Source organism: Cyprinus carpio, chromosome B19, assembly GCF_018340385.1.
Source record: "Cyprinus carpio isolate SPL01 chromosome B19, ASM1834038v1, whole genome shotgun sequence".
Taxonomy (NCBI): Eukaryota; Metazoa; Chordata; class Actinopteri; order Cypriniformes; family Cyprinidae; genus Cyprinus; species Cyprinus carpio.
Window position 1 is genome coordinate 31513034 of NC_056615.1, and position 14856 is coordinate 31527889.

The 14856-nt window shown below is 36.8% G+C and overlaps 1 protein-coding gene across 1 annotated transcript in view; it reads left to right on the top strand.

Annotated features, from left to right (window-relative positions):
• The first annotated feature begins 1590 nt into the window (after nt 1–1590).
• The window catches only part of LOC109076602 (NACHT, LRR and PYD domains-containing protein 12-like), a 70791-nt gene continuing 57525 nt past the window's right edge, over nt 1591–14856 (top strand). The window contains exons 1-2 of the mRNA XM_042746018.1: nt 1591–1861; nt 12418–12503. Of these exons, the coding sequence (XP_042601952.1) occupies nt 12454–12503 (50 nt within the window). The 5' untranslated portion in view covers nt 1591–1861; nt 12418–12453. The remainder of the gene's footprint in view (nt 1862–12417; nt 12504–14856) is intronic.

Here is a 14856-nt window from a genome sequence, read left to right on the forward strand (position 1 = left end):
TATTCTGGAGAAAGTAAGCTTGTGTTTTTGTTGTTAACAGGCATGGTTTATTTGTGAAGTGTCCTGAGACAGGTGTGGGAGCGAATGGACAATACATTCTTCATTAGCCAAGAGAAAACAGTGGGGAAAAAATGAGTACATTACAGTTTTTGCAATGTATTTTTTAAATGTCATATTGTCAATGAAACAACCTAATTTCTGTAGTTTATTTTTGTGATGCAAGTTAAAAATGAAAAGCATAAATTGTATACATTATTCATTTTTTTTGTGTGTAATTTATTCGTAAATAAGCCTGAGTACTTTCTGTACATTTTGTATTTTTGTTTTGCATATTCACGTGTAAATAAAAGAAAAGTGCTTATGTACATTGTTAATTTTTTTTAATGTAACAATTTTTTCACAAAACATTCTTTTATATGTTTATTTGTTTGTCCTGTAAATACTTTTTTACACATTGAAACAAATTGTTCTATACATGATAGAAAGTACTTTTTACAACTATTTACAACATAGCTTAGGTTTAACATCAGAAAAACAGCATCAGTTTGAGCCCAGCGCTGCCTCCGTGTGTTCTGGGGTCTTCAGGAGGTCAGTCTCTTGGTGAAGGCCAGCACCTCCTCAGAGACTCGGAGGACAGTGCGGTGACAGTGGAACGAGGCACATGTCAAACACTCTGGAGACCATCTGTATGATGTACCGCTGGCAGACAGATCAGAAACACCAGGGTCTGGATCGTGGCACACCATCACTGTTGCCGTTCACTTCCCAGTAGATCCAGCAGCACAGTCAGGGGCTCCCTGCTCAGAACAAAACCATTAAACACTGTCCAGCACTGCCACATTCAGCTTTATCCTGCAGTACAGGGGTCTGGTCTGATTTAGGGAAAGAAGGAAAAGAGAAATTGTTTAGAGCTATGACAACGTAATTAGTACAGGAAATATTGACATACTTTAGTAAACTACTTTTAGTAACTACCAATACCATATTGGGGAAAAACTACTACTCATATTTAAAACCTTTTAAACCCAAAAATATAAATTACAAACCTGGAGCAACTGAAGGGTGAGTAAATGATTACACAATTTTACTTTTTGGCTGAACTATCCTTTAAGTAAAAGTATTATCTTGCATACTCTAATATACTTAAGGTATTGAGAGTAAAAGTAAAGGTATGTGCAGTATTGTCTTGAAAAAATAATTTGTCAGGATGGTTTTACATTAATGATACTGCTGCACTTATGTGTATGTTGCAGTTTACTTCTAAATATGCTCAAGGTTATTAAATTTAAAGTTGCTGGACATTAAGCTGTACTATGCTCTATTTTTTTTAAATACAGTTTTATTTTTATGGTTAACTGCCTAAAAATAGGGGTTGCAAACCTGTCTACATATGGTCAAGACAATAAACTACATAAAATTGCACCTTTGTAAGATATCAGTCAGCAGTTTTGAACTGCTATGGTGTGTATTTTGTAGTTTTTCGTATGTATCATTACATTATTCAAGCAAGCTCCAAGCCAGTACCTGCATTTAAAGTTGTAATCCGACAAAAGACGCAGCAAACCAGTGTAGTTTACCTGGCCTCGGTCTTGGCTAAGCCTGAGGTACATCAATGTCTCCTCCATTATGAGTAAATCAAAAAAACAAAAACGAGCAATTCTGCCTCCACCTATCCTGGCAGGACTGTCCTCTCGTAAGCGCTCTTCTCTCACCTGGTCACGGAATTAGGAAATCCTGTGAAGGCGGAGCATCTCACGCACTTCGGAGAACCCTTCGTGCACTTCGGAGGTCTGGTCTTCGAAGTCCGTGGCCTTCGAAGTGTGCACACTCAACTTTTGGGACACAGCTTATATGTAGCAAGGTAAGCAGGAGAAGGGGAGGGGTGATTGGGGAGCCACTACCAATCCCATTGCAGCTTGCTGATAGGGTTGGCCAAATTTAAAGGACAGGGCAATATGGAAAGGCAGCTGGGGTCCTTGTAGCACCAGTTAGCTGTTTGGCTAGTAGCCGTTGTGGGGCTGGGTGTCCTGTGGTGTAGCGCTTTCTCGCAATTGTGCGTAAGCCTGTATTTTTGTGGTGTACTACTACAAGGGATGTTTTATTGTACCGATGGAGTCACCAGCACCAGTATAGATTTAATTGTTTTTTTAATTGAGGGTATTTGAATCCATTCATGGGGGTATAAGTTTGTAATGATGGTAATATGGTTATTGTATTACATTTTAGAACTGTTTACCTGATGGAATAAATTCAGGACCATCATGTATTTGTTTGGCTGTGCACCTTAAAGGTATGGTTAGTAATTTTGAGTTTATTGTTTTTTTTTGTTATTTGGATGGACTGACACTCATGAAAAATATTCTAATTCTGTATAGGGTGTTGGATGTTGATTGCTAGTCGCTGTTCTCGTATATTATTTTTTTGTGTTATGTTTGTTTGGTTTTATGTGATAGTTGTGAAAGTGACTGCTCCCTGACTTATTTGTGATAATTAATTTCCTAGCCAGCTTTAGGTGTGGTTGTTGTTTGTTTATGGTCTTTTTGTTTGTATTGGTGGCTGGCTAGTGGAATTGTTGATGTATTTTTTTTTTTTTTTCTTCATGTATTTAATCTAAGCTGTTCTTTACCCTTGATCAAGCAGCAGGGGGTATTTTCCCATCGTGATTGGTGGAGAACTAGGAGTACAATTTAATAGAACCCTTATAGAAGTCTTGTGGGTCGATTTGGTGGTTACTAATTGTGAACGTGTATCACATATTCCAGTTTGTAGTGAAGGGCATATGGGGGTTTGCTGTGGTTTTCCTAGAATGCAGTGAAATGTCTCCTGTATAGGTAGCTCAGGTTTCTTTGTGTTCCTAGTTGGTCAATTTAAGAAACTGTTCCCCCTGTTAGCTGAATCAGTTCATGTCCTGAATAATTTTATGGTATTGTTTAATAAAGAATTCGTTTTTTTTCTATGACTTATTGTCTTTGATCGATCTCTTTTTTTTTTTTTTTTCCTTTTTTTTTTTTTTTTTTTTTTTTTTTTTCTCTGTTTTATTTGGCCCTTGTGGGTGTTACATAAATACACCATTGTATGTTCAATTAGATCCTAGTTTGCATTTAGATCAACACTGTACATGATAAAGGCTAAAAATCAAATGACTGGCAGCAAGGGCTTCACAATCAACTTCAATAAACTACCACATGCTCATAATTGTGTAAAACAACAGTTTTATTTTGGAAACATACTGTATAAAACAGATGAAAATAAACACAAACTTTATTTTGCAGAGTATGTATGGATGTATTGTTAAAAACATGTAGAAGAACAATCCAAATACAATAATATTTAAAGGTTTTTTTTTAAATAATTTGGCATATCTTTGCATATAAATGCATATTTTGTGCGGCACTTGCTAGAGAAACCTTTGTACCTTTTATGACTGAAACCAGCTGATCTTTTATTGTCCTTTTTATTGTCCTTTCTGACGCTGTCCTCTCCACTCTCTCCCACTTGTGCACTTTCTGTACTGTTCTGTATAAATTAAAACACCAAAAATAAATCCTCATAAAATATCAACTTTGATATTGTGAAATATATTAAACTGAATGCAAAATAAATCACACAATATTTTCAATTTACACTTCAGTAACAGTGGGGTTGGAAACAAAGTGCAACCACAACACTATTCATTAAACACTTATTTAATGTATTCAGATGAAAGTTTACAACAAATTATTTACAAGCAGTGTTTTCAGAGCCCTCAGTTACACTGTTTTTAATCAGAAACACTAGAAATACAGTGTAGTAAAACAAGTACATTTTTATTAAACTAAGTAAAATCACAACCTATCACAAAAGGTCCATGAATCTCTACCAGAAGTGACAGTGCAGTGTAGCAGATGAACGATTTCTTAGCAATGTTTCAAGAATAAGATGGATCCTTAATGACTCTACAAGGGGAAAGAAGAAATGGTTTACTGAAAAGTTCTTAAAAAGCAGGATTTCATTTTATACAATTTCTTTAAACCAGTGGTTCTCAAACTTTTTATACCAAGTACTACTTCAGAAAATATCTGTCTCTCTAAGTTCCACCATAATGACCAACATTAAATTTCAGCAGCCTAGTAGGCCTAACTATTCAGCTACAGTACAAAAATGAGGCAGTTTTATTTCTAATAAGAATATTTATTGTTGTCAGCCACTTTAACATTGTAAATACACAGTTTGAGCATTAAAACTGCACTGTGCTTAGATACAGGTAAATGAAAACTTAAAGGTTAAATTTAAAATGTGTTATAACTAAAGTTAGATAACTGTACTGTACTTAAATGTAAAAAACACAACAAAAGACGTACTCAAAGATTTAAATTAAAATTGATTAACATTAATTTATATTTAGTGATTCCCCTGCGTAACCACTAGAGGGGGCCTGACACTTTGAGAACCACTGCTATAAACAATCCTAATTAAATTTTTAATTTATTTTCATTAATTCATTTAAATTGTACCGACATTTGCAATTATGTTTCAGAAAACACTTAGACTATTAAAAGACCATTATAAGAATAAAAACATATATAACACACCTAATGCATGGGATTCATATCAGGAAAATGTGGAAAAATCTCTAAATGACTGGCATTAACACATAACCTACCAGCAACACAGCAACATCAGATGAGCATCTAACTTGAGCATCTGTGATAAAGCAATACAAAAATACACACACAGGTATTTATCTTCTGCAGGTTACATGTCCTTTAAGTTACCCATTTATGAACTCTGGTAATGATATACTTTACTATTTTCAAAAGATAATAAAGATAGTGCTTTTCTTACCTTATTTTACCAGGGGCCTCATTTATAAAACTTTGCGTAGATTTCATCCTTAAAGTGTGAGTACGCACATAAGGCAGAATTTGCGTACGCACAAAAGTTTTCAGATTTATAAAACCATGCGTACGCCAGAACCTGCGCAAAAATTCCTTTATAAATCCCAGTCAGGGGAAGATTGTATGTATGTGCATCTTTAACTAGACTCCTCCCCGAAATCACCATACATGGAGCTTACAACGCCTTGTTTTACTTTGCATAACCTCATCTGCATATCATTTCCATGCATATTCCCATGCACGTGACACGATGTTTAACACTGAGACATTAAGGAAATATGAGATGGGGACTATAATGCCATTTGTGCCATACACTTTAATTTTTATTGCTAAAAATTATCCAGTATCCTTGTTATGTTTAATAATATATATATGAAAATATCCATAAACACAAGATGGTTTAAAGTTGTTTTCAGATATATTTTAGAATAGAGTTGATCTCATTCTTTTCCACTGGCCAAATAGTATTTCAATTGTTTTAAAAAAATCAAATTAAATGTATGCAGTTTTTGCTGATGAACATCTTTTTAGCTTTTTTTTAGTGGAAACAGATAAGTCCATATTTACTGCAGTGTAAACACAATTGTCTGATTTCGGCTTGTCACTGACAAAGTATTTTAAAAAGGAAAGGTGCAAATCTTACCGTCGTTTCCTCCTAGTTATATCCTTCAAACATAGTGGTATTTTTCATTATGTTGTGTTTGATGCCTTCACACGACATCAACACCTCCGTGCAGCTGCGGTTGTACAGTAAGCTATTATCATTGGTCCTATACCGGACAATGGACCGTTTGACCACTGAATACAGCAGTGTCCGTTTGTTTTTAGGATGCAGGGGAATGTATTGAGGTTATAGATCGAAAAATAATAAGCATAAATAAAACATTTAAAAACACATGTACAATAATAACGCACAAAACTGAAAAACAAATGCAATTTTTTTTTTAAAATAACAAACAACGCGGTCATGGATCGAAAAATAATAAGAGTGAATCAAAAATGTAAACACATTTAAAATTATATTGCACAAAACTGAAACATGAATTCAAAATTTTCCAAAATCGCAAACAAAATCAGGTTTCCTGCTCGTATGTTATTTTTTTGTGTGCTTGTGGTCTTTTCCCCTTTGCTCTTGTTTCCACGTTCTGCGCTTTGCGTTTCTAAATGTTTTGCGGTTAGAGTTTCATGTAAATCAGGGCGGGCTTCAGCGCCACCATTGGGCCACAAGTTCTAGATTGACAGCTGCTCCTCTAGCCAATCAGTCCAAGGGGGAGTTGACGTCACTCCAATGCGACTCGTGGCTGCTGTGGCAGGTGTGTGTGAAGCTGGATAACCAGCGTCAGCAGGCAAATCCCGGACGATCTCAGGCAATTAGCCATAAATATTTTGTTAATGGGTGACAGAAACATTCCCTTTGTGTGTTATGATATTTTCTGCAAGCTCTGTGTAGTCCGAGTAGGCCGATATGTAGCACGCTAACACGTGTCTTGTTAGTTTGGTTTAGTGAGCAATACTTTATATTTTAGGCAGTAGGGCTGCACTATAAATCGCACGCGATATTTGATGCGCAGCTTGTCAGTAAAGCCGGTTCTGTAATCAGCGGTAAATCTCCATCACCTGCGCACTTTCATGGAGCAGCATTTACTACACAGAGCCGTTATGCTGCTCCATGTGAAAGCGCGCAGGTGATGGAGAATTACCGCTGATTACAGAACCGGAATGCAAATACAGTATTTTATGTGTTATATTGTGGTTGTAGCTAGAAGGGATACAGCTATATGAAACCAACATTAAATATTTTTTTTTCTACCAATTAGATTGTGTTTTTATTAAAGTTAACCCCTACCCCAACCCTACCCTTACAGTAATGCAGATACATTAAAAATCATTGTTTAGCACGAGAAAAAGGACGCGATATTGATGTGCGTAAACCCTGGTAGGAAATGTCAGGACACCGCCTTTACTGACAAGACGCGCATTAAATAGTATCGCGTGCAATTTATCGTGCAGCCCTACAGTGCCTAAAATATAAAATATTGCTTACTAAACCAAACTAACAAGACACCTGTTAACGAGCTAGATATCGGCCTAGTCGGACTACACAGAGCTTCCAGAAAATATCATAACACACAAAGTGAATGTTTCTGTCACCCATTAACAAAATATTTATGGCTAATTACCCGAGATCGTCCGGGACTTGCCTTCTGACACTGGTTATCCATTCTCACACTTCACACTATTAATCACGGGATTGGGATGGGACAGGAAAAAATGTCAGCGGGAGTGGGCGGGACCGGGAATCGTAATAACACTTTGATCCCCAACTTTATACACAAATATAGCCTACCTTTTAAATAAACTATAAACTGTAGGCTTATATTTTAACTTTGAACTCAATTCTACTTCCCCTGTGTCTTTATGTTCTCCTCCTGTCTGCTTTGGTGTGGCTGGTTCAGTGAATGACCTGCGCGTGAAGGACGGATTGTTAATGGCTGGTCTATGTGGTAATACAGTAGCCTACATCGGGCAGGACATCCAAAAGCCCAGCTATCATTCATAGACCTCAAATATAGCTTTTCAGCTAAAAGATGTATGTAGTCACAACTTTACATGGCCGCTCAATCTAATGTTAACCCACAGAAATGTGCGCTATTGAAGTGTGTGCGCAAACTGAACAGCAGCGCGCTCACAGCAGGACAGATAGAGGCACCGGTGCTCTCACTGGCTCTTAAAATACTCCGTAATCTTTGGTCATACAGATAAAATTAATAAATCTTTCGAATCCGTATACGTTCATTTGTGTGCACTCAGAATAACAACGAAACGTTGTGCTTCTGTAAAATAATTAAAGCAAACGATGAGGTTTCTGTCGTCTCGGTCATGTGAATTTGAGCGAGAAACTTCGAAACTCTGTGTATGAAAAATAAATCTATAGACAGAGAAATGTCTACGCTCATAGAAAAAAAATAAAATAAAATAGAAAACGTGTGTGTTAGCATGGATGTTTTACATTAAATTTAATGTGTTTGCAATGCACAATGTGCATTAAGATGGCTTTCAGTTCAATAAAATAAAAAAACTACATTTTTGAATTTTTATTTTAACTAAAGTGGGCATGCTGTGATCTGTACTGTATTTTATTTTTTTGTGACAGATTCCGCCAAAAAGAAATACAACATAGTTGGGAGGGAACGTGAGTCATTCTTCCGGGATTGAAACGGGAAGGGATTTTCCCCCAGCTTTTTTGTGTGATTGGGACGGGATGGGATTTTATTTTGCGGGAGTGGGACGGTAGATCACCCTCTACTTCACACACCTGCCAGAGCAGCCACATCAGTCCAAGGGGGAGTTGACGTCACTCCGATGCGACTCGTGGCTGGATTTACCACTGTGGCAGGTGTGGGAAGTAGAGGTCGACACGTTTTCAAATCTCTCCCGTCCCACTCCCGCGGAAAAAAAGATCCCATCCCGTCCCAATCACACAAAAAAAAAAACTGGGGGAAAATCCCTTCCCGTTTCAATCCCGGAAGAATGACTCGTTCCCTCCCACTATGTTGTATTTCTTTTTGGCCGGAATCTGTCACAAAAAAATAACAATAAAATACAGTACAGATCACAGCATGCCCACTTTAGTTAAATAAAAAAATTCAAAATGTAGTTTTTTTTGTTATTTCATTGAACTGAAAGCCATCTTAATGCACATTGTGCATTGCACACACATTAAATTTAATGTAAAACATCCATGCTAACACACGTTTTCTATTTTATTTATTTATTTATTTTTTTCATTTGAGCGTAGACATTTCACTGTCTATAGATTTATTTTTCATACAGAGTTTCGAAGCACAAGAAACCGCATCGTTTGCTTTAATTATTTTACGGAAGCACAACGTTTCGTTGTTATTCTGAGTGCACACAAATGAACGTATACGGATTCGAAAGATTTATTACTTTTATCTGTATGACCAAAGATTACGGAGTATTTTAAGAGCCAGTGAGAGCACCGGTTGCCTCTATCTGTCCTGCTGTGAGCCGCGCTGCTGTTCAGTTTGCGCACACACTTCAATAGCGCACATTTCTGTGGGTTAACATTAGATTGATCGGGCCATGTAAAGTTGTGACTACATACATCTTTTAGCTGAAAAGCTATATTTGAGGTCTATGAATGATAGCTGGGCTTTTGGATGTCCTGCCCGATGTAGGCTACTGTATTACCACATAGACCAGCCATTAACAATCTGTCCTTCACGCGCAGGGTCATTCACTGAACCAGCCACACCAAAGCAGACAGGAGGAGAACATAAAGACACAGGGGAAGTAGAATTGAGTTCAAAATTAAAATATAAGCCTACAGTTTATAGTTTATTTAAAAGGTAGGCTATAATTGTGTATAAAGTTGGGGATCATCATCAAAGTGTTATTACGATTCCCGGTCCCGCCCACTCCCGCTGACATTTTTTCCTGTCCCGTCCCAATCCCGTGATTAATAGTGTGAAGTGTGAGAATGGATAACCAGTGTCAGAAGGCAAGTCCCGGACGATCTCAGGTAATTAGCCATAAATATTTTGTTAATGGGTGACAGAAACATTCACTTTGTGTGTTATGATATTTTCTGGAAGCTCTGTGTAGTCCGACTAGGCCGATATCTAGCTCGTTAACAGGTGTCTTGTTAGTTTGGTTTAGTAAGCAATATTTTATATTTTAGGCACTGTAGGGCTGCACGATAAATTGCACGCGATACTATTTAATGCGCGTCTTGTCCGTAAAGGGTGGTGTCCTGACATTTCCTACCAGGGTTTACGCACATCAATATCGAGTCCTTTTTCTCGTGCTAAACAATGATTTTTAATGTATCTGCATTACTGTAAGGGTAGGGTTGGGGTAGGGGTTAACTTTAATAAAAACACAATCTAATTGGTAGAAAAAATTATTTAATGTTGGTTTCATATAGCTGTATCCCTTCTAGCTACAACCGCAATATAACACATAAAATACTGTATTTGCATTCTGGTTCTGTAATCAGCGTAATTCTCCATCACCTGCGCGCTTTCACATGGAGCAGCATACACGGCTCTGTGTAGTAAATGCTGCTCCATGAAAGTGCGCAGGTGATGGAGATTTACCGCTGATTACAGAACCGGCTTTACTGACAAGCTGCGCATCAAATATCGCGTGCGATTTATAGTGCAGCCCTACTGCCTAAAATATAAAGTATTGCTCACTAAACCAAACTAACAAGACACGTGTTAGCGGGCTACATATCGGCCTACTCGGACTACACAGAGCTTGCAGAAAATATCATACACACAAAGTGAATGTTTCTGTCACCCCATTAACAAAATATTTATGGCTAATTACCTGAGATCGTCCGGGATTTGCCTGCTGACGCTGGTTATCCAGCTTCACACACCTGCCACAGCAGCCACGAGTCGCATTGGAGTGACGTCAACTCCCCCTTGGACTGATTGGCTAGAGGAGCAGCTGTCAATCTAGAACTTGTGGCCCAATGGTGGCGCTGAAGCCCGCCCTGATTTACATGAAACTCTAACCGCAACATTTAGAAACGCAAGCGCAGAACGTGGAAACAAGAGCAAAGGGGAAAAGACCATAAGCACACAAAAAATAACATATGAGCAGGAAACCTGATTTTGTTTGCGATTTTCGAAAATTTTGAATTCATGTTTCAGTTTTGTGCAATATAATTTTAAATGTGTTTTACATTTTTGATTCACGCTTTATTATTTTTCGATCCATGACCCGCGTTGTTTGTTATTTAAAAAAAAAATTGCATTTGTTTTTCAGTTTTGTGCGTTATTATTTTACATGTGTTTTTAAATGTTTTTTTTTTTTATTATTTTTTTTTTTATATATGTGTGTGATATATTTTTGGGGGTTTTGTTATCATATTGTCCATCATAATATCGAAGTAAGTGGGCATCAATTGATCATTGTTCTCACTAAAATATTTCTCATAACATGTGATCTGTAGTTTAGTTTAAAGATGATTTATTACTCCTCGCTGTCATTAAAACAACATACCACAGGAATTTTTTTTAGCCTATTGTTAAAAAAAAATATGTAATTAAGTTTTTTTTTTTTTTTTTGGAAAATTATGTAATTTCAGTGTTTATATCCATTATTGCGAGTGGAGTATTTAATGTAAATGTGTATATCGACATGAAAACAGAGTTTAAAATCGCTGTTTTGCTTAATTACTTTTCTCACTCCAGGAAAAAGAAGTGCGTACGCACGGTCAAGAGCATCCTTACGGTGCGCACTTATTTACGCCAAGTTTATTTTTTATAAATCCCGATATGTGCGTGGAAAAATGCGTACGCATATTTCTATGCCCATTTTGTGCGTACGCAACGTTTATACATCAGGCCCCAGGACCTCTCAGAACACCTCTGACCCTTCTTGTGTTCACATTAGTTTTTGTTCTCCATTGACATGTCACAACTCAAATTCGCTCAAAAAAAAAAAAAAAATGTAACAGGCAAATATTAAATAATTAGGGACCGACAACGAGCAGCAGCTCACAGTCAGCCGCCTCACTCACAGAAAGACGATAATAACCGTCATATTTTCAAATGTAGAAAGGCGCGAACCATTTCATTGTCCAGTTTCCTGGATGACAGCCAGATTATACATTCATGCAGTAAAGCAATAAGCAATAAAGTAAAACCACCAATAGGAATTGTTTCAGTGTGATAAAGCAGCGAAATGTATTTAGTTTTATTGTTGTTAATGATGATAATATTTAACATATAGCCTAGTTTTAGATTTTAGAAAAGGTATCATGATTAAAATATTGTAAAATGCTATTAAAATAATAATAATAGTAAATAATTTAATATAAATAATTTAAAAGTTTGTTAACCTTTTTCAACCATTTAGCTTTAAACATTTTCAACATCGTTTCAACATTAAAACAACTGTCATTATATCAACCATATTTCAATGTTGAAGGTTGGTCATGTGCTGGCTGTTTTTCAACCGTTCAGTTTTAAACGTTGAATCAACGTTGTTTCAACGTTGAAACAACAACCGTCATTATTTCAACCATATTTTAACGTTGAAGGTCGGTCATGTGCCGGCTGGGTGACCACAGGGGGGGATGTAGAACAAGAATTTGCAGAAAAGTTTTATTTTATTTTTTTTCTTTATGAATTTTTAAAATGTCTACCAACACCAAGTGTCTCAGGCCAAAACATGCAAAAAACATTTTACAGACTCATTGCAAATGTTTTATTGAAAGTGTAATACATTAAATACAATTGAAATAATAAAATACCATTAAATAAGAAGTGCCTGTATAGTGTTTTTCTGTGTAAACTAAAGTCAGTATCTAACTGAAAAAGAATATCTGCTGATTCAGATGATGTCAGTTCTGAACATATACAATAATATGATGACAAATCTAATTAAGCCAGAAGTAAAATCTTGATTACTTATTAGAAATCAGAAGTCAGAGTCTTTTGTTTTCTATAAACACACACTTGTTGTATTTTGTTGTATCTGAGTGTTTCTGTCTCATCAGACGTATCTGTGCAGCTTCATGAAGACTGAATAAATCATGGAGGACACACAAGCATTCAGAGACGGAGATGTTTCTCCAGGATGCAGGTATGTCAAAGTCTTCATATGATCTGACACTGTACACCACATAACCAGGGTGTTTAGGACTTTAAATACTGACACCAAAACACCAAAGACACCACAGACAGATAGACAGCTGGATGGATAGATGACATTATCCCTGGACAGTGTCATCACTCTTTCAACATATCTTCAGCTTCATTTATTTCAGCATATTTATTTTTTGGATAGACAACATTCACGTGTGAAATTTATTTTCATGTAAAATCAACCAGTTAGATTCTTGTCTACTATAGGCTATTATCTCTGTTATAGGGCTGTGCGATATGGACAAAAAAAACCTATCACGATTTTTTGATCAATTTTGCGATTTCGATTTTAATCACGATTTTGACACACACAGACATGCTTTACAGTCATAAATGCATTCAGCATAAATTTGAAACATATTTCCAAAAGAAAACCAATGAGAGCTTTATCAAAAAGTTGTAACTCCTCTAGAACAGACATAAGTCAAAATAATCACTAAATAAAGATGTCAAACAAAATGTCTAGACATATGGCAAAATAAAATAAAATAAAATAAAATAAAACCTGTGTCCAGGGTTTTTTTTTTCTTTGCCATGCATTGGTCATAGAGCTCATTGTAGCGGTGCTGAAATATATTTATTGCCCATGGTTCACACGTACTCCGTCAGCAGTGCGTATACAGTATGTGTATGCGGTCCAGAAGCAGCAGCGAGAGCGCATCATTGTAACGCGAAAGCACATTAAACAGAGTTCCCACGCTTCTTGAAAGTACTTGAATTTCAGACATATGGATTCAAGGCCAGGAAAGTACTTGAAAACTAACATAGGTCCTTGAAAGTGCTTAAATTAAATTTGAAATCAGTTTTGTTTATGCTGATATAACAGAACAAAACACGGGGGGGTTATCTGTTTGATATCTGACACGATCGCGTGCAAAGTTGATTCTGTGCTTGCTTGATCTTATAATATATATATATATATATATATATATATATATATATATATATATATTATATTATATTATATATATATTTTAATGTTGTTGATTTAAGTAGCAAATGAGAATAGCTAAAATCAATGCATATATTTTGAAACAAAGGTCTTCTTTATGATTTTTGATTATGATAATTAAAGCAACGCTTTTTAAATGAAAGAATATGTAAATGTATTGTATTTGGGGTAAAAAGCGCCCCCGCTGTAGCGTGATTAACATGATAATTAATAGACTGCTGACTTTTCCCATTTGTTGACATGATATTCAGATGCTAAATACCATATTATGTTGGGTATCCTGAAGGTTCGGTATGTGGTGGTAGATCACTCTTTATAATAATGAACAGCAGAATGGAGACAGAAGACTTCCACAAGCGGCACTTTTTACTGAACACCGTCATAACAACAACACTTCCTTAAACACAGCCTTTCACGTGACGTCACTAACCAATCAGAAGCAAGGACTTAGACTGAGATAAACGTGAGCAGAATATCCTTACTGCATTAAATATGTAAACCCATAAAGGTGTAAATAATTAACTGACTAAACATTGTAAATATACTTCTAGTATATTAACTCAAATATAAATCATATTAAATTCTAAGCATTACAACTTTCCAACATGAAATATGAACTCCACTTCTAAACCTTACATTTCCTCCCCCACCCACAAAGGAAACGTCCCCGTTTCCCATCAAATAAACAAGTAACAGTCACCACAGCAATAAACCAACTGTATCAGTTCAGAACATAGTCCTTAAGGAATCTTGGAGGTCTAACTGAACGTTTCCCAGGGCGTAGCAAAGAACCAGAAGCCTGAGGAGTGGAGGGGGACAGTGTCAAACTGGCCTACTGGGCCAAAGGAGGGAACTGAGCAAGACTGAGTCAGGGGGGAGAGCGGGATAGGGGCTGTGGTCGGGGTTGTGGATGGCCAGTGGGAGGGACTAATGAGGGAGTATTGCCCTGGCCAGATAAGGTGTAGCTCCTCGTGGCTGCAAACTTTTAAAGGCTTAAAGGGCAAAGCACCTGATAATGCAGTCAAATGAGGGAGTTGAGACTGCAAAAAGTCACGTGTAGGTGTCTCATGTCCACAATCTGGCACAGGAGCATAGTAGGGTCTGAGACGGTTGTAGTGGACAATCTGGGACTTATCAGACTGATCCAGGAGATAGTGAATCCTGTATGTCACTCCAGGAGAATCCACATCAGATCCTAGGCACTCTAATATTTCAAAGGGGCCTTTCCAGTGAGGAGCAAGTTTTTGTTTTGCTGTAGTGGGGTCATTTAACCAGACAAGGTCTCCCGGAACATAGGGAGTGTGCTTAACACTCTTGTCATACTGTCGTTTCTGCTGAT